The sequence below is a fragment of the Brienomyrus brachyistius genome, chromosome 3 (genome assembly GCF_023856365.1).
Source record: "Brienomyrus brachyistius isolate T26 chromosome 3, BBRACH_0.4, whole genome shotgun sequence".
NCBI lineage: Eukaryota > Metazoa > Chordata > Actinopteri > Osteoglossiformes > Mormyridae > Brienomyrus > Brienomyrus brachyistius.
The window spans coordinates 5623214-5643379 of NC_064535.1; the positions used below are offsets into that span (position 1 = coordinate 5623214).

General features: G+C 45.6%; 2 protein-coding genes across 4 annotated transcripts; one reads left to right on the forward strand and one right to left on the reverse strand.

Moving 5' to 3' along the window:
- The first annotated feature begins 6 nt into the window (after positions 1-6).
- LOC125738752 (egl nine homolog 1-like) lies at positions 7-8532 on the forward strand. The gene is made up of 5 exons (XM_049008031.1): positions 7-850; positions 4019-4138; positions 6107-6243; positions 7166-7233; positions 7721-8532. The coding sequence occupies exons 1-5, from the start codon at positions 848-850 to the stop codon at positions 7774-7776; spliced, it is 384 nt and encodes a 127-aa protein (XP_048863988.1). The 5' UTR covers positions 7-847; the 3' UTR covers positions 7777-8532.
- Positions 8533-9936: 1404 nt separating this feature from the next.
- LOC125738751 (G protein-coupled receptor 137Ba-like) lies at positions 9937-18099 on the reverse strand. 3 transcript variants are annotated; one of them, XM_049008030.1, is made up of 8 exons: positions 17779-18099; positions 17038-17674; positions 14952-15001; positions 14424-14646; positions 13185-13334; positions 12637-12765; positions 12240-12361; positions 9937-11292 (listed from the first exon to the last, which is right to left on the reverse strand). In XM_049008030.1, the coding sequence occupies exons 2-8, from the start codon at positions 17398-17400 to the stop codon at positions 11286-11288; spliced, it is 1044 nt and encodes a 347-aa protein (XP_048863987.1). In that variant the 5' UTR covers positions 17401-17674; positions 17779-18099; the 3' UTR covers positions 9937-11285. The 3 variants fall into 3 exon arrangements, with proteins under 3 accessions (XP_048863987.1, XP_048863986.1, XP_048863985.1); XM_049008029.1 differs by having other exon boundaries at positions 9937-11303; positions 17038-17521; positions 17779-18098; XM_049008028.1 differs by having other exon boundaries at positions 9937-11303; positions 17779-18098.
- Positions 18100-20166: the final 2067 nt, after the last annotated feature.

Below are 20166 nucleotides of genomic sequence, written 5' to 3' on the forward strand. Positions count from 1 at the left end.
GCTGTGTGACCCAGACGCAACAGAAGCTAACGGACGTACAGTGAATGTGTGTGTCGGCCCCTTTAAGAAGTTGTTTTCTGGGTGTTTCCCTCCTAATTCTTTGATAAGTACCTGGAGAGTTTAGGGAAGCATAGTGGCACGCTAGAGTTGTACTGTAAATACAGTTGGCTGGGCTGAGCACATTGACTTCCAGGCGTAGCCTTTTGTTTGGGTTTTTCTGCGGCTGTATTCCGAGATTAATTATCTCTACAGTCTGACATTGTTCCAAGAAATGCGACGGGCTTTAAATGCTTTCTTTTAGTTCCTGTGTTATTTAAAAGAAATCTGGGGTGTTGGCTATGAGCGCAGTTTTCGGGTAATTCTGAATGTATCTGATATACAAGCAAATCTCTGCTGTTGTGGTCGACTTCTGAATTCATCAGTTTTCCAGAAGGAGAATTTTTATTTATGTTTTATCGCTGAGTGATTGATCTGACCAGAAACAACCCCCGCCCCCCCCAATCTTATTCTAAAGGCTGAGTCATTCAGTGCTGTGGGACGCTGTCTTGACTAAGCAAGCTTATTTGCAGGAGTCCCTCAGCGGGCGCCAATAAGGATACATTAAAATAAAGGCTTTTTCCACAGGCCCCGCCCATGCTGGAGTTAGGCTCCGCCCACACAATCAGGGCCCCAATCTGCATATCTCAGGCCTGCCGAGCCGCCCCAGCCTGTCCGTCAGCGAATACCTGGAGCTGCGTGGGGGCCAGACACCAGCCCCGCATTCTTTCACGTCAATCCAGGCTGAGCCCCCCCCCAATCAGAATGGACCACCCCGGATCAGACGCCAGCATAAAATGCACTGATTGCTATGGTAGGATAAAACAATAGGGGTTAGGGGATGTCAGTTTTAACAAGTTGGGCCTTGAATGCAATAAAAACCTTTTGTTAAGTTAGGTTTGCAAGTTTAATATTTGAAGTTAATTAACAGTTAAACTGATCATCTCCCAGATTTTTTTTAAAGACAGTGCTAAGTGGGGTTAATCATTTGATTCTTTCCCTTATTGGACCATGTCAGCTTCTTTAGGACGTCTAGGTCAGATGCCCCTTCCTTGCTCTCTGGCGCCCCCTGGGACGTGACAGTTTCTAGAGACATCCACACTCTTCAGGGGTGCAAGACTCACACGGTGGCATGACATGGCACTCTGCCAGCTGATGCTCTTAAGATGTATTAGTGAGGGATTTTGTGTGTGTGGGAGAGAGAGAGAGACAGAGTTTGTATTTACCATGTTGTGGGCACCAAGTATGTCCACAATGCGGTAAAACCTGTTACATTTTAAGCTCTTGGGGACGTTTTTCAGGTCCCCACGACAAACCCCTCAATTTCATGAAATCTGTGAATGACGTGAAAAAAAGTAAAAATGCCAAAAATCTTGTATTTTATTTGCTTATTTATGTTTAAGGTTCGGGCTGGGTAGGGGTTAGGGTTATCTTAGGTAGGATGACTGTTATACCCTAGACACGAATGGAGAGTCCCCCACAAGGACAGGAATATAAGCTGCTTTTGTGTGAGCGTTTGTGTGCATGAATCAATAATGTATCTCCTTATAATTTCCTTAATTTCCTTGACCTTAAACTTACAGTATATTATTCCCCAGTCTGCCATACTATTACACTCCAGTCGTGATAGCTGACCTCTGACCCCTCTCCCTAACTGGTTCTTACATCATACTAATCAGTCCTGGTTGGAAATTTGGCGATTAAAGTATCAGTAGGGCAGTAAAATATCACAGACTGCGGTGTAGATATCGGAAGCTGGGATTCTACCGAGTGTGCCACACAAGGAACAGGTTCTTTAGAATCGGAAGTTGGGGGGGGGGGGGGGTTGGAGATGGAGGTGCCAGTTGGCAGAGTGCATTATTGGCGGAGTGGGGGTGGGTGAGGGCATCGTCTGACAGTTTAGCCAGCCTGTGCCAGGGGCTTCTAGAATGTTTAAACAATGGTTCAACAACCACTTTGGTACAGTTGTACCTCGTTTCTACGTGCTACGGGATATCAAAAACATGTACGTTATAAGCATAGAACGTTGTAACCACTTAGTGCAAGATGGATGAAAGAACTCACGAAATATCCATGTAAATGATAAAACTTAATAGAACAGACCCTTAAATTGACTACAAAACAAACGGACACATTATTACTTGTCAAATAATTCGACAAAGCTCATTTGGATCCTTGAAATTTTCCTTAAATTACTCACGATTACTTAGTGCTGGCCGGCGATAACCGGCAACGAAAATACATAACGGCTGGTCAAAATGGATTTTTAAAATAAACATTCGCATCCAAATTGGCATTTGGCCTGAAAATATGAATGAAATATTGGTCAAATTAAATTATAAAATCCTTTACTTCCATTATTATTCTGAATTCACAATTACCGGCATGACCGGTATTTCACAAGGTTTAATAAACAAAGAATACGCACACAACACTTAACAAGCCATTACTACGCAGTCCAGTATCGATCGGTCAAGGCAACTCATTTAACGCCAAGCAACGCATAGACAAATGTGCATTGTCGGGCGAAGATCAGGTAGATATAGGTAGATGTAACGACACAAGTTGTGGTGGGCGGGGAGAGCGCTGTACGTTGTAACGATGGGTAGTTTTCGTATTTTCTCTAGAAATTTGGATGTTGTATCGAAGTTTACGCTGTAAGGGTGTACGCTGTAAACAATGGCTGCTATTGGAATAATACATAGGCTAAAAACGGGAATTAGAAACCTGTACGTTGAAAAGGTGAAAACGTTGTATCCGGGGTACGTAGTAACGAGGTTCGACTGTATCAAATTCAGATGCATGCTGGATGCAGAGAGCACACATTGCCGATTCTGGATGTACTAACCACGAGCGGATTGGTAATGTTTGGATCCGATCCAGCTTGGGACGACAGCAGATAGGAAAAGGACCTGGTGTGCAAGTGGTCAGACATTAACAGCATGGCTTAAAAACACATCTGTCGGATGTGTATGGCCTGCAGCTGCAGGTGTGGATGGAGGGCCGTCATTCCGGAAATTGTCACCGGTGTACTAACTGTAACAAATGCAGGTAACAGTGCACTTTAGATCCCAGAGGGGAAGAAAAGGCGAAGTTAATGAGGATCTGAGAGATTATTCTTAATGGCCTTGCAATCCATCCGGTGTAGAGGAAGAGATCTGATGGGCTTTGATGTCTTCTTGATGACATAATTGGAGTTTATGTCCCATTTTGAACTAATTTGTATTCAGTGAATTTGAAAGAGTCTGGTGATTATTGGCTGATGATTGACTGCAGTAGGTTGTTTGCGGTCATTTCTGTGGTTTCGCTGTTGACGAGGAGGTAGTCTGTGCACCATCTTCCTCAAAACACCTCTCCTCGACAAGTTTGTCATTTTCTGATTAGCCCTCTCAGGGCGCTGTCATCAACATGCTTGTTGGCCTTGATTGAACTCTGTTGAGAGCTGAAATTTCACTGACGACAAGTGAGAAGGGCAGCGGAGGGAGAAAACAGCCTTAAGTGTTAGATCTCTTGTTATTTAACTTAGTCTGTATCCTGTTTCTCAGACAATAAAGAATCCGGTAGCATTTTGCCAGGCTGGTGCTTATTTCTTTGAGCGTCTTGACGGCAACTGAAGGCTGAATTGAAGTGTATGAAAGGGAATCTGGCTCTGAAGGCTGGGAGAGCGTAGATGTTGTGCTCTGGATTAGCAGGTTAATGATATAAAAAGATCCTGTTCACAGAACCCGACCCGGTGCTTCTCATTAAAGGGAGCTGTTTCTGCTGGGGTCATGACGCGTTCCCTGCTTTGGTGGTACTACATCTCTGTAGTGCCGTGCCGTTAATTCCACCTTCAGGGCCCAGTTACAGCCGTGAGTCACAGCGCTCTGCAGCTAATTCTGAAAATGCATTTGCGCGTCGTTTTTCGCGAAGGAAAAAGCTTTACTGAACCGCTGTTTATGGGTTTGCCGACATAAATCCCCGCTCTCGATGTGTGTTCCAGGCGATGGTGGCGTGTTACCCTGGCAACGGACTGGGGTACGTGCGTCACGTGGATAACCCGAACGGCGATGGGAGATGCGTGACCTGTATATATTACCTGAATAGAAACTGGGATGCTAAGGTAAGTGACTGGCGTTCGTGGTGTGGACTTTCACAGGTGCTGGAGTTCCTCCTACTCACTCTTGGCCCTCTTTGGCTTCTCTTGCACCACTTACAATACGAGAAGGCAAATTTCCTGCCCCGAGGTTTCCTTCATGTGTTTTTATGTGTGTGTAATATCAGCGGAACATTCAGGGCGGGGCCCGGGGCTGTAAGGGCGGCGATCAAACAACAAATAGGTTCAACACTGATAGCCAGCAGAAAGAGCCGTTATAGGAAGTGAGCGTTTGGCTGGGCAGCTGACTGCCATGTGCCCTGCTTTAGTTTCAGAATCACGGCACGGCATCTGCCAAGGTCATGACTCATCTAGTCCGCTAAGAAATATGGGGAAATGTCCTACTTTGATGCAGTCTAGGGGGGCGGGGTAATAGAGACGTTCATAAGAGAGAGCATGTTGTTATATAACACATATAGTAGCAGTCTGAGGATTTTAATTTCTTCTAGAATATTCTGTAAACTTCGGGATTCTGCCTCGGGATTCCTGATATTGTTGGAGCTGGAGCCCCGACCGCGTCTTCTGCAGGAAAAGGTTTAAAACGACAGCCTAGTTCAGCCGCTTCCTCCCAGTTTCCCTCACCAAACCAGTCCATACGCTGCTCTGCCTGTAAGGATGTGAACCTGCAGGAAATGGATTGTGGCTTGAAGTGTGGATGCGATTCACTTTTGACGTCGCTCCCCTTCACCCGTAAAAGATCTTTATCTGTCAGCTGGTTTAAAACAAGCTACTGGATGTTTTTCTTTTTTACCTCCACAGATAGGTAGGTTTAGGGTTAGGGTTAGGTTTAAGGTTAGGGTTAGTCTGTCAGTGTGTTTCACCGCTTAGGCTAAAGTGAGAAGAAACAAACATTTGCCTGTTTGCTGGCGTCCGCTGATGTCCCCCCCCCCCCCCCCCCCGCCGTCTCCGGTTCGGGCTGCTCTCCGCACTAGAATGCGGTTGCTTGGTTACTTACAGCCCGGATTCTACAATGGGGTTCTACAATGGTCCTGTGCTGCTTCTCTGCTCCTCACCTCTCATTTTTCATGGGGCTGATGTTGGGTGGTTATAAAATAGTATCATTTAAAAATGTCCTTTTCTGAAATTTTACAGTATTCATCTTGAAATGCATTGTGACTCACCGCTTAAGGTTCAGCTCTCCTTCCATCTGCTTGGGGTCCTAAACCCTCGTTTTGTCATAATTGTATTCGGTAATAATGACCTTTATAAGGTAACTGTCACCCCCCCCCCCCCCCCGCCTTCCCTGGAGCCCAGAAAACCACTTAACATAAACTGGCTCTTGGACAGAGGGTCTTAACCAGGGCTGCGCAGTATCACATCGCGATTGTATGGCGTATATGTATAATAATCACCAGGGCTTTTCGGTACCATGTAACGTTAACAGGGAGCGGATTGTATTGCCTGAAGGGTAGTGATGTCCTGTAGTTCCTGCATCCTGGGTGTTCAGGTCACCGGGCTGTTTGGTCGATTTGGCCGATCAGAGTCACTAGCGAGCCGGAGCAGCGTTCTGCTGATCTCCAAATCCTGTGCCATGATACCGTGCTGCCACCCTGCCCCCCGCCCCCCCCTCCACCATCTCAGACCACCCCCTCATATCCCCTAATTGTTCAGCCCCTGCCCTTCATTCAAATGCCAACAATGTATCTGGTACCCCTGGGCTGACAGGAGCCAGGAGGCCGGGGGCCGAATCGCAGCCACTAAGCTGGCATCCTGTCCGATGCAGAGGTGTGGACGTGCTTGTTTGTTCTCCTGCAAAATGGTGGGGGGGTCGACTTCCTCGCTGTCCGAAGGGGCAGGAATTTTGCGCCCGTTCCAGCCTTGGGCCTGGGAAAACAAACCGCAGGGACAGCCCCGCACAGCCGAGCGCCGTCTTTCTCCGTGTGTTTTCAGCATGTGCTAACCGCTCCTCTCCTCCCGTTTCCCTGGTTACGGCAGGAGCACGGCGGCCTCCTGCGCATCTTCCCGGAGGGCAAAGCGCAGTTCGCCGACATCGAGCCCAAGTTTGACCGGCTGCTGTTTTTCTGGTCGGACCGGCGGAACCCCCATGAAGTGCAGCCTGCGTACGCAATCAGGTGAGCCCCCACCCACTCCCCACACAACCCTCAGAGCTTCCCCTGCCGATAAGGCTGAGGCTTACAGCGCCACATGCCTGCCAAGGGTGGTACTGTGTGTGACAGCATGCTTAGATCCTATAATTAGGATCTACATCCTTATACTGTCATCAGGAAATTTCTGTAAGTTATCATAGATAGACGTTAACGCCCAGCACATCCATGCATTTTATATAACTGCTTATACAGCAGCAGGTCTTGGTCAGGCTGGATCTAATTCTCGTGTTCATTTGCTTTTCTGGTGACTGGTCCCCCCCCCCCCCCCCCCCCCCTCACTTTTCACCCACCTTTGTACCAGTCTGAGCCGGTGGAACTTTTTTTTTATTTAGTTTTTCTTCTCATATTTTCTAATTCCATTTGAAATCCAGTTTTGATGGACTTGCGTCGTATTCATTTTTATTTCACTGATGTATTTCTGTTTAGTTTATATACATATTTCGGTTTAATAACTTTATTTCTAAGGATAGACTGAAAGTTGTAGAGAATCCTTCATGAATACGCAGTTCACATTATGAACCCGTACCCTCAAAATGGGAAAAACATGTTACAAGTATTATGGTTTTCGAAAGGCAGTATACAGGGTTAAGTTTTGTTTGAATGGTTTGCAACAAGGAGGTAAGATGAACAAATCATCGCTATAACTAAATAGTAGTAAATAAACTGCAACAAAGTATTTGTTTTATTTCACTTCGTTTTAGGAGTAATATTCATAGCTTTCGTTTAGTTATTTTGCTTTCATATCTTATTGTATGTCCATTTATGGAAAATTAATGACGATAACCCTGCACCGAGCTGAAGGGCTCACTCTCTCCTCTCCTCTCCTCTCCTCTCCTCTCTCTCCTCTCCTCTCCTCTCCTCTCTCTCCTCTCCTCTCCTCGTACAGGTACGCCATAACGGTGTGGTATTTTGACGCCGAGGAGCGGGCGCGAGCTAAGGAGAAGTACTTGACAGGTATCCCACTTCAAAGTTCAAGTTGTGCTGTCACGTGTCTCGGAGGAACAGATCGAAATTCTTGTACCACAGCTGCAGTCGGCAGATGGCAGCCATACGAGGTGATATAGGAATTACAACCCTTGTACCAGGACCATAATTCTGGGTCCCCATCACAAAGTCACCTTGGGCCCCTCTTGCCCAGTTTTACATATAATTTTAGGCATCCAAGGGCCCCAGTAAAGTTCCGGGTCCCCTGAATCTCCCAAGGTTTCCCCTCCAGTGCCCCGGATCTGCACACACCTTGGCCTTTAGAAGGGGATTCGCCTTAAGTTATGTCTTCAGGTCTGAAATCAGGGTCCCGGTGTCTCCTGTCAGACGCTGCTGGGCCGGATGAGTCCCAAGGGCAACGTCTTGGTGTCTGATGGAGGTGCCGCGTGTGCTGACACGCGTGTATCACACCTCCTGCCTTTTCTAATTCCCGTTCTCTGGTTTCTCTCTGGCCCAGGTGCAGGAGAAAAAGGCGTGAAGGTGGAGCTGAAACCCTCAGAGCCCAGCGACTAGGGCGCCCAAGCCGTCGGCACCGAGGGAAACGGGAAGGAGGATGGAGAAAGGGGGCCCCAATTTGAAAATGGGGGGGCATCTCGCCTCAACTTTTTCTCCGCTCTCCTGCAGAGCGCAGCCAAATCTGCTGCCGCGGAACGCGGCATCATCGAGCCGCGAGAAACTCCCGTTTTCTACCTGTTTTTTCTTTCGGCTTTCATGTGAAGAATTCAGTTATTTAAAAAAAAAAGTATAATAGTCACTTGAGGCAAGAAAAGCGAAATGTTAAATTTGTCGCCAGCGAAAAGAGCGTGATTACTGCCGCCATGTCGGTGGGTTCGGCAGTGTCTTCGGTTTCCCGTTAAACTTTTAACGGAAGGTACACTTTGTCGATGTGTGAAGATGATGCTGACGCTCTTTATGAAAAAACGAGCACTGCTAAGAAGTGTTAAGAAAAGGCCTGAACATACGTTGACTCTAATTATTTTCCATCTCTTCTGTCACTTCAATTCAGTGTTTTTTTTTTTCCTCTGTGAGGGTAATGTAGCTCTGCTTTGCATTGGCCTGTTTTTCACTTACTGACTTGAAACTGTTGCTAAGCAACACAGCACGCTGCTGTAACCATGGCGACCCGAAGCTGCCGCCCTAATACTACAATGTTTGTTGTTGCAGAACTACATACTCACCATTGTCTTAAGCCGAATCTGACATCTTTTAACCTGTCTTAGCAGTTCTGTATTTGAAATAAAAAGGCAAGTTTGCCAAACAGATGTTGAATATGCTGATCATTCCATATTTTATCACCCTCTTGCTCTCTTCTTTGATCCACCAGAATAGAGCAGTCACATCGAACGGGACCTTTGTGTTAGCGTAGCTTTAGTCTCTTGAAGTTTGGCACAGAAAATTACTCGGTAGGTTAAAAATGCCTGTGTTTTGGCCTGCTCATCAGCGACCCCTGCTGGTGTTTGTGGTCTGGTGGACAGGTGCTGCGGTCATAACCTCATTACTATGTTCTCAAAGCAAACTTGAAAGCTGCTTGTCTTTACTGAAATAGCATGAATGGTTATGGCCACTTCAGTAAGTGCCATGTTATCAAAATCTTTGATTCACCTTGGTTTAAACAGCGCTTAAATCGCTGCTGTACTGCTCGTTCTGCGGATGGTCGGTATTGGTGTACTTTAGTATCCACTCCCATCTAGTGGCCTAACAGGCGCTTTGCACAAACGCGATGTTTCTGTGCTGTTCCGCCCAGTTTCTGCCGAAAACAAGAATTTATTTGGATATGACCGAGTGACCGAGAGTAATGAAAGAATATCTTGTCAATTAGGACTTATCTTAATCGGAATCTTGGGCTTATTTCCTGAAGTACTTTTTGGCCGAAAGCCGTAGTCAGCCAACGTGAAGGAAAACTGGTCTGATTCACATGAGCAATATTGGCCGAAGGATTGGGATTACAGGGTACAGCCATCCACCGAGGGCAGTCAACAGCAGGGTCGTATTCTGGGGCGGGGTGCCTCAGCATCCGGCCTTTGGTCTGAAGTATTGAACACCCCCCGCGCAAAATATTCCCAAGAGGAACCCCTTCTCCACTCCACGGGACCCACCGGCTGGCAATAATAATCGATACTTTTATTGTCCCCGTAGGGAAATTGTCTTTACGCCTCCCACAACTTGCTCTTTTTTTATAGAGGAAGTTGTCTGCGAAGGGCTGCCACCCGTAGCGGCGCCCAGGGAGCTGGGAGTTAAGGGCCTTGCTCAAGGACCCACAGTCTGAGGCGGGGTTTGAACCTGCGACCTTCTGATTACAGGCACACAGGCTTCGCCCACAGAGCCACACACTGCTCCCAAAGTGTAGAATACATGTAGAATGTACAATACATGTACAATACATGTAAAAGTCTGTGCGCGTCACAGGCATCACAAATGTTTGCCCCCGCAAGTAAGGAGACAATTACAATATTTTCCATTGTGAATATAGGTTTTTTTTAATGTTCTAATCACCGGAGGGACACTTTTATTTGCAAGTATAGGCTGATAGTCCAGTGTTCGAGTCGAAGGCTAGACGATTTCGCAAACTGTTTTTTATATCGCACAGAAGGTGGAATATTATTATATATGATTAGATTCTGGTTAAATGTAACATGAAACGGTTTGGACCAAGAACAATAGCTTGCGAAAACATTTCACTTTCAATATTCTTTTATACTGTATATGTCATTTTGTACATTTTGCCCCAAAGAGTTTAGCAAAGACATAACATCACAGCTGGCAATGGGAAACAGGGATATGCAGGTTATTAGCACAGGTTACAAGAATTTCGATTTTATTTATTATTGTTTGGACTTATTTGGATGTCTAACAATTCTAAAATAAATTCTTTAAAATTGCTCTGTGAAATTCATAGTAACAGTGTAGGTACTAATGCACTAATTCGTGTAAATACCGTGTCCACATTTCATTTGCTCTTATGGTCACATTTCATACGATTACATATCATTTGTGCACTTATTTTAATAGAAACACGTTTTATGTGGGTTCTAAATATATTTACAAGCTGACCCATTTATGTTCCTCATACTGCAGTTTGTTACGTGGCACAAGTCCGCCACTAGGGGGAGCACCGATGCAAGCATACAGGTGAGTTTCGGCAAAGCGGTTAGGAGCAGCACCTTATAAAGGATTAAGATGTTTTACTTGCCACAACATTACCAACGGTCATTTATTCCCGCTAAATTTGAAACCTCCTATAACAGCACTTGTTCTCTGTGCCCTCTCCACCCACACCAACATTCTAATACGTGGCGAGTCTGGATTTATATAACTTTTTAATAACCACGATATGCAAAATTTTACAATATATTATTAACTATCATATATACATCTGCAGTATTCAAATTCAATATTTAGTTCAGGTGTTTTTCATTGCATCTTCTTGCTAGCGAGTCCTATATGTGCTGACACAGTTATTGGTGCAGCATCTTCTCATCTATGAACCACTCAGCTCTGCAGGATGGTCATGTACGTCACAGCCAGGTTCAAAATCACCAGCTTCTCTGTAGGCCACACTTAGCCTATTGTCAGGTCACTGTGTTCAGGAACCTTATTAGACCTGGTCAAGGTCTTGGGTGTGCGTCATCAAACCAACGAGGAAACATTATTTATATTTAGTGATACTTGTTGTAGTGATACAACATTCCAGACATGAGCATTAACCCAAACTCAGTTAAGCAACAGCACATGGTCACCCATCCCACTACGACAGAGGCTATTGACGTTCACCAAATCTCACCAAGGAGAAGCCAAAGCACTAAGAAGGACATGGAGACCACACGTCTTGGTGCGGTGGGTTTGGCCTGAGGCATAGCTGGAGGCGGAGCTGCCGTCGGGGTCAGAGGGGTGACAGGCGTCGGTGCAGGGCTGCGCTGTTGCTGTAGGCGTATCAGTAAGGATTTAGCGCCCCCTGTGCAGTGCATGAACGCAGACCCTCGTCGCCAAAGTAGTTTTTGAAGCTGACGTTGAGGCCGCTCCGGTCATAACCTGTAACAAAGCTGTCACATGGCTTCACTGTCTACTTCAAAACACAGGGATCAATAAAGTGTCAATTATTAATTATTATTATTATTACAGGCACTGGCAGAAATTATTCACCTTCACAATTTACAGGAAGCTCTCGCCTGATGTGACTTACGCAAGTCAGATTTTATGTAAGTCAGATATACCCCCCCATTCCATTCAAGACACCTTGTAGTACAAATAACATAAACTAAAAATATACTACTAATATGTACTCAGGGACGGATTACGGACCGGGCCAGCGAGGCCGCTGCCCAGGGGCCCTTGGGGTGCAGGGGGCCCATGGAGCCCCTAGCCCAAAACAATTTGCAACGCTTATCAACAATGTATTTTCGTTTGTCTATTTTAAAGGGCCTACATTCTTTGATCCTCTGCCTACAAGGGCCCCTGACCCTATAGGGAGGGCGTTTGGCTGCCAAGGGCCCTTTAATTGTGGTGATTGTGGTGGTGGTGCTGGTGGTGGTGGGGGGCCCTCGCGAACATTTTGCCCAGGGGCCACACAACCCATAATCTGTCCCTGTATGTACTAATATTAAATCAATGAAAAGATAAAGTTTAGATATTATATTTTCACAGTAAATTTACTCATAGCCATATGTCGCCTTATATCATTATCCTAGCCTGACTGCTGCATATTTTGGGTATTTTTTACGTAAGTCCAGAATTATATTAGCTGGTTTTATGTGAGTCGAGAGCTGCCTGTAATTATACTCTACAAGTCTGTTCAATTGCTCGATTTGAGGGAATTGGGATTATCCAGTTCCTGGATCTAGCGTGTCCTGTCCCTAACCGACCCGCCCTCCGCTACTCTGTGTGAATCGACGGGATGCCAGTGGTCCAGTGCCTCGGCAAATGGGGGCCACCTGGCTCCTGCACTTCACCATGCCTGGGGGTGATGGGGCTGTGGTTACCTGGCCTGGACATTGTGAGGGAAGGTGTTCCACAGCAGGTTGTCCTCGCTGTCGTATCTCCGCGGGTTGTCAAAAAAATACGCTCTGGAGGAAAAACCATGTCCGGGAAGACTAGACCCACTCTGAAGAGCACAAGCGGAACAAGGTCCACACAAGTACTGGAATGAGGGGCATTATGACATTGTACGTAATTAGCAGGCCTTATTATAACTGACAAGTGGCGTTGTGTTGAATATGTGACATCGATATCAGAGAATGTAACTTCTCTGTAATAGATAAGTTGTAATATAACTGACAGGGCAGGTTGTAGTGTGTCTGGTTGTTGTACCTAACATCTTCTCGTTCACCTTCTCTCGCCACACTCGACTCCCCACCCTTTCCCACGCCAGTTGCTCACCCTCTCCTGTGCTGGCCGCCGCACTCGGAAGAAAAAGACCATCAGGGATATGGGGAGCAGCTCCCACGCAAACCGAATCACCCCAAACACGATGTATCCCTTGTCCCCGAAAGTGGTCTGCAGGTTCTCCTGGAGGACGGCGAGACATGACAGACCAACAGACCCTCTGAACACTCCATCTCACTTTTTAGTCACTCTGACTACATTTTACATTTAGGCATACGAATCTGTTTCAGAACTGAAAGAAAATGTTTTGCAAAACTGGCCACCAGTTATTTATGTACTTAATTTAAAGTCTGAGGTGTGTTCGGGCATATAATGGTACAGCTTCTCTTGTGATGTTAACCTTTGCATTAGGTGTCTGTGTCCTTAATCGCATCGCCACCTTGCTCCCACCTATTTTAACATCCAATTCAACATTTCTCACGTGCACTAGAGGCATGATGAACCAGCCAAAGGAGAAAGAGAGAAATAATGTGACTGAAATCGCCATAAAACGCGTCAGAAGGTTCAAAAGTACTTGAGAAAAATGGTGTCGTACTTATTACCTGGTTAGATACATTGTACCAGTCAGAGTCGGGGAAGCTGATGCTTTCGACACTGGAGAGTGCCAGGGTTGCCAGGTTGTAGCAGGCCCGCGAGGAGTACAAAACGACCACGGTCCCTGCTATTATGGTCACCTGACAGACTGACGTTCCCTGGCAGAGGAAATGAGAAGTGGGAAGAGGGAGCCTTGCAAACGCCAGCAGAATCATCACACTGATTTCCGTCCACATCTGCTTGCTCTATTAACAGGCAGGCAAGGTTTTATGAAAGGGTTTTACGAAAGTCACGTATGTGTACCAACCACTGAACACAGTATTGCTAAGCTATGTTGTTGGTTGGTAAACAAACATAAAGATAAGATATTATTTATTAATTGCTTTATTATTATTTTCTAATTATTACTATATCATTATTTATGTTTTATTACTCCCACAGTTGGGTGTTAGAGAAATATGTACTTTTTTTATTGTCATTTTGCTAGATGCCATTTCTTTGAAATAACACCCTGCAGCAGCTTGATCTTAATTTAGCGATAACACTACTTAAGAACTGTCGCTTGAATATTTCCACCCCATACATGGTGATAAACAATGTTGAATGTTATTTGCATATCCTGTTTGTGTACCCCAATAAAAGATACTGCAAGGGGAGTTCCTCTTTCGAAGTCGGCTGAGTTCGACTGAGAGGCTGACACCTCGAGGTCAGGATCGGGCTGCCCTTGCAACAAGTAAAAAGTCATCACAGCTGTCTGTGTTGTTCTGTGTTCAGAGACTGGTTGGTTTCCAGCGTATCTTTAGAAGAAGATAACCCTAACATTGGGAAATTTGCATTGTTACAGCAGCAAAGTGGACAAAAAAAATGAGTTTTATTAAAATTAATGCTGTAGGCGATAAAAATATATTTTACACTATTTTCTTCTGGATCTTGTTTTATTTCTTGTGCCGGATGTTTTGTAAATGGGACCTTTTCCTGTGCAAAATCATGCATGTATCGTTAAATGCTCGTGTGCATCAGGTGACATGGTGAACCTGTAGAGTAGCACCCTGGAGGTTTTGTTGTGTGGAATCTGTTTCATGTGTGACTCAGGTAGTTAATCTTCACAGCCATTCGGAGAGAAGGTGTTAAGTTCAGCCCTACAGCTATATAGCTCCGCTGGAGAAAAACACAGACCACTGAAATTGCGATCGATGCAGATATTGGCGCTTTGCAAGAACGTAATCAAGCCGATGCTTTGGACTAACCTTGGACTCCAGGTAGGTGCTGGCCAGGGACATCTTGATGAGTTTGCAGAGGCACAGGGAGAGCGAGAGTGCGCAGAGCACAAAGAGGGTGTCGTTAACAGCCACACGCACCAACACAGTGGTCTTAGGGTCTGTTTCCGTCATCTTCATCAGCAGAGTGCAGGTCAGGTTCACTACCAGGAAGAGCAGGTTGGCCAATAGGATGACCATGTACAGCGGGGGCCTGAAGAGAGAACCAATCAGTTCTGACAGCCCATCCAATAAAAAAAAGTATTTTTATACTACTTAAGGGGTCTAGAAGTGAATGACCACCTCATCAAAACAGTAACAGTTATTAGACTCCAAGTGTAGAACTTGAGAGCAGTTTTTTTCTACATTTCTGGGGTGGCAGACCCTGTATTCATTACGATATTCCTCCTGAGTCTGTTTTTGATGATGAATATAAAATAGGATTGTCTGTCTCAGCAAGAAAAGAAGCCCTTGAGCTTCGAGGAGGTACGTGAGGCGATAGCAGCTATGTCTGTTTACCTGTACTTAAGGAGCTCTGGAACATACTTGGACTTTGCCTTGAAGACCACCTGTTAGAGACAGCACAAATTTCAAGGGCAATAAGGAACAGCTGACTACAAGGACCGGAAATTTTCGATTGTACAGGTCCCTAACATCCACTCCCACACTCCATAGCAGAGCAACTGGCTCTCACAGAGTTCAGTCTGTCAGGTCTTTATCTTGTTTTTATAGCAGGGCACTCTTAGGATAAGCAATTTTTGAATGGAAAGCTATTGGCTTTTCATTGGTCAATACAGATTCCCAAGCAGAACATCTAAAGTTGTATGTAGATACAGAGAAGATGTCAGCCTGACCTTTGTGCAGATGAAGATATCACAACACTTTACATTATTGGGCACCTCTTTCAACATCTTCCAGTTGCACTGTCCTCTTACGCATATACGCATCCAATTAACACTGGTCTCAGTTCAGTGAACGTCTCAGTATTCTGCACATCCTTGGTCTTTCATTAGGCCTTTGAAACGTTTTTACAAGCCGATGGCCCCTCGGGTACCGTTGTCAGCAGATGTCTCCATGGTTGCAGGTTTTATTTCAGCTTTGGTTGGGCGGGATCTCCCAGTGTCCTTCAGGTCCACTGACGTTCTGCACACCAGTTAAATGATGATGTTTACTACCTGTGGTTCAACAGGGAGCTCTAACACTGGGGAGTGTTAATGCTTCAACCACATAAATGCCTTATATGGACCATAGCATTTAGATCTGTTTTTGTAGGAGCTCTGGTGTCCTGGTTTGGTCCTCGCAGTGAGGTTTCTGCTTTCCAAGACCACTTGAGAGAGCTCAGCGCTTTGGCTTCCTGTCTTTACAGGGTTCACATCTTGGTCTTACGCATGTGAGGAAATAGGCTTGGCAAGTAGGGTAAGCCCCCTCATTTTTATGTCGATTTGTTTTAAAGTTGGCTGACCTTTCCTCCTTTTTCTGTGAACATTTCCCAGCTTGACCAGAATGCCGAGTAAAACAGGAAGTTTGACGTTCAGAATAACAGAAAAACAAGTTGGGGGAAACCATAAAATTCCATGTTAAGTGACTGACCATTGTACACAGTTTTGAGGCGTGACTTTTAGTAACATTTTTAACTGATGTATCTTGCAGACAGATTATTTCACTCTGGTCACCCATTTTTAGGACACTGTTTTGTCAGCAATGATGCAAAGACGTAACATAAAGCACATAACTGCAACATACAAAGTCATTTGGTAGATGCTCATATTTTACAGACTTGCATAATGATGTCAAACAGGCAGCAGCCTGCCCCCCCCCCCCCGTCCCCCCCCGCAGCTCCCTGTCAGCCCAGAAGCCACACATGGCCCTCATTTCAGCTTCGCAAATGCCGTGATTTTGTGGGTCAGGGCACTGGACGTCTGACGTGTTTCACAGCTGCTTGGAATGCTCTGGGTGCTATTCTGGCCCTCAGTCTGTCAATAACAAAGACGGGCCTCTCTTAACTCCATTTGTGTGGCACTTTGGACCTCCTGGGATTTCCATCAACGTCTGACCTGGATCTGTCCAAGGGAAACTAAAAACTAAATCTGCCTCTTGACTATTCTGACGCTGTCTGCAAGAATTTCGAGCAATACACCGAGTAAATAGACAATGAGGAGAATCCTTATTAAAATGTATTGCTTGTCTTAATATGTATATATGGTCTAAACGATTGCTATGCTTATTGATCAGATGCTTTTATCCAGCGTTTTCCTTTTCTTTGAGGAAGCAGGATTAGACAGTCCCTAGTGCAAGTGGGGGCTAAGGACCTTGCTCTGTGGCTCAATGGTGGCATCACTCTGCCAACTTGGGGATTCGAACCAACAACATTCTGATCACATGCACAGTAGCTTAATCCAATGAGCCACACACGATCCCCCAAAATGGCTAACTGATTTAAGTTTGACGTGAACCACAACCCAACTTGCGCTCTCCAGATAAAACCAAAAAGGAAGCTTAACACACTTGACAGTGCCCAGAAAGTGTGCCTCTGATATAACTACTCCCATATGCTAATGTACGTCTCCCCGGTGATCCAGAGGGACCCTCCTGCTAACCAGCTTACCTGGATGAAGTAGAGGTTCATGAGGCTGAGCGTGAAGAACTGCAGGCATGTGGGGAAACAGTGCAGGAGCCAGAAGGTAAATGGGCCCAGCGTGGCCGTCGCCTCCAAGCCTCCCAAGAAGAAGGAGAGGAGCACGGCACGCAGGGAGGCCCACAGGATACACAGCGACAGGAAGGCGGTCTGGCAGCTGAGCCGCTTGTGCCCGTAACGAAGTACCAGCCACAGCTGGATGTAGACGAAGACGAAGATCAGCAAATTGAATGTCATGTGGGCTGCAGTCAGGCCCAGGTTAAAGTAGGATGGACCCTCTGGGTCAAGGGTGGGGGGCGGCTCGAGCCCCAGGCCTCTCCCAACTGCCCGCATTGTGCGTGGTCCGCAAAGGCAGGGCGTGGCCTCAATATCCCTGAGGAACCGCGATCAATGGCAGTACGTCCAACACAAGAACACGGCTTGCTCATCCACTCCGGGGAAGAAATAAGGAGAACTGCAAGAGGAGAGCAAGAAAGAGAGAGAGAGAGAGAGAGAGAGAGAGAGAGAGAGAGAGAGAGAAACCAATCCTTGTTTCCTTGCAGTGTTGTACCAGCAGACCATCTCCATCCAGAATGGATTACTCGTCAGGGCTGGGCTGGAAGCTGAGCTGTGATGGGTGGGGTTGCCTATCAGACCATGACCTCCGACCTTCAACCCAGCAGTGATGTCACCCTGGTGATCCCGCCTCCTCGTGGTGTCGGCTTCACTTACCTCTCTGGGGCTGGCCCCACAGACCGGCGCAGTGTGACATCTCGCACCCATGAGGAGCGAGCGATAGACCCGCACTGTACTGCTTGCTACAGACGACTGTGTGGATCTGTCATTCCACCTTGTGAGGGGTCAACTTCACACATGACACATCTCTGTTCCCCCATCATTTACTTTCACTTCTGCTTTGTCTCTTCAACAAGCACAAGGCCCCTTTCTTACTCTCTTCCTCCAAATTTCTTTCTTTACCGTCAAAACAAGTGCAAATGGACACTTCGGTTTCCTCTTGGGTAGTTGAAGCTTCTGCTCAGCTGCTGGCATGATGAATTTGCCAGAATTGCGAGTGAATCACTGACACATGGCGCAATGATTAAAGAAACATAGTCACTCTTAGTCACAGACATGGTCACAGTCACAGAGTACTCAACTGCTTGGTTGAAACAAAACCTTGGTCTGGTTTTGTACATTTTGAACCCAAATTTTCCTCCTCTGTCTGTAACGGATTACTTTTTCGAGTAACTTCCCGACATTGGAACTATAATCTAACCATTGTGCCATGTGTCAGTGATTCACTCTGGCAAAAATGGTAAAGAAAGAAATTTGGAGTGTATGTTTATGTACTTAAGCACCATGGCACCAATTTGCAAAATCATCCCTGATTCTGTGGCCCCCCCGTTGAGTTTATCGTTACATATTTATACCACAGTCACTCATTTTTGTTCCTCTCCATTATTCAGATATGTTACAGTGATAGACCTCTGCATTCCAATTATCAGGGTTCTAACAACTAGCTCTGTCAGCGAGCATTATGGGTAATGGAACACACTGGAGCACTTTTGAAAAAGTGGGCTGTCAGAAAAAAAGGTTTCACTGAGCAGCGCGATTGGGGACAATTCCCTGGTTGCCTTGTTATCTCTGCCAGAACCAGCTATTTTCTTGCTTTTGCACTGCAGGCCATGAAACGTTAAGGAATCCCAACCACGAAGGTCAGCAGCAATGACATTCGTTTGCGTGATTTACAAAAACCAAGGTGTGTGAATTTTTTATTTATTATTTATTTATTTTGCATTGGGGAGAATTTATTATTTATTATTATTTATTATTACCAGGGAAGAACTATTTTTCAGGGATTATAATGAGAATTCAATTTGCTCTATCAGTATGTTCTCATACACACAGCTCAATGTATGTCTGTTAAAGAATAAAGCGATTTAGTGAGAGAGAAACCAGCTGTGGTGTGATACTCAGAAACAGGCGATAAACCAAAGCAAATGTCGTAAATATATTTAAGGGATTCTACGCCTCTGTATTAGGAACCCCAACAACCCATAGGTCCCCACAGCGTTTTTCTACGTCTCCTTTCTGGTCTACAAGTGGAATTCATGTAGGGGTCGCCTGAGAGAGCACTGAGAGTCTCATCACCCCGTCTGCCCTCTACACACAATTCCCTCATTTTTACAGAACAGAAGCTGGTTATAACAATAATGCTGATATTAATGATTTCACAAAAAAATCAACATGAAGATTGGTGTCATTTGCTAAATAACAAGTACAATATAATATTCGGCAAACTAAGGCACTGCGGCAAAGGAGACAAGGTGTTAAACTTTATGTGAGAACATGCTTTTATTGACAGGACCGAACACAGACACACACCTCCAGCTAACTCACACTCTGGCAATACATGCTAATTACACACAACTATTTACAATAATACGAAGACAGAGATGCTGTTTACAAGGCTTGCAAGCATGCTGGGAAATATGCAAATATGCCACACTCTGCGGAGCTATTTCACTGGTGCTACAATATGTATTAGCTGTCATCTCATAGAAAGGTGTTTCACTCAGGTCAGCATCTGAGAGGGTCGTACGGTGGTGCAGTGTTGCTTCACACCTCTGGAACCTGCGTTTTAGTCTCCCCTGGGGAGTTTGCATGTTCTTCCCGTGTTGTCGTGGGGTTTCCCCTGGGTTCCCCGTTTTCCCCCCACCATCCAAAAACACGCTGAGGTTAGCTGGGGCTACCAAATTGCCCATAGGTGTGCATGTGTGAGTGTGCCCTGTGCTGGGTTGGCGCTCCATCCTGCCTCGTGCCGGTGGCTTCCAGGGTAGCCCCCAGACCCCTTACAACCCTGAACAGGACAAGCGTTCTGCTTTCCTATATTTTGAAGGAGGAAGTGAGGAACTTGTTTACATTTTGTTTTTGTTCCCGTCATCCACAGATGCATCACTGAAGCAAGTGATTTAATTCAGGCCATATTATACGTAAATACCTAGACAACCAGTATTTAGAAACATCGATTTAATCTAAAAGCACATTTTAATTTAATTACTCAAAGTTTATGAGTTGTTGAAATTCACTGAAATCTTCCATTTAACTTATAAGATGTTT

Bases quoted from the DNA above. Each gene is read 5' to 3' on its own strand.
- LOC125738752 (XM_049008031.1), top strand. The intron at 6,244-7,165 runs GTGAGCCCCCAC...CTCCTCGTACAG, and splicing joins CAGCCTGCGTACGCAATCAG to GTACGCCATAACGGTGTGGT. The intron at 7,234-7,720 runs GTATCCCACTTC...TCTCTGGCCCAG, and splicing joins TAAGGAGAAGTACTTGACAG to GTGCAGGAGAAAAAGGCGTG.
- LOC125738751 (XM_049008029.1), bottom strand. From the start codon at position 17,400: ATGCGGGCAGTTGGGAGAGGCCTGGGGCTCGAGCCGCCCCCCACCCTT. The intron at 15,002-17,037 runs GTAAGCTGGTTA...TGTCTCTAACAG, and splicing joins TGAACCTCTACTTCATCCAG to GTGGTCTTCAAGGCAAAGTC. The intron at 11,304-12,239 runs GTAACCACAGCC...GCCATGTGACAG, and splicing joins CCTCACAATGTCCAGGCCAG to CTTTGTTACAGGTTATGACC.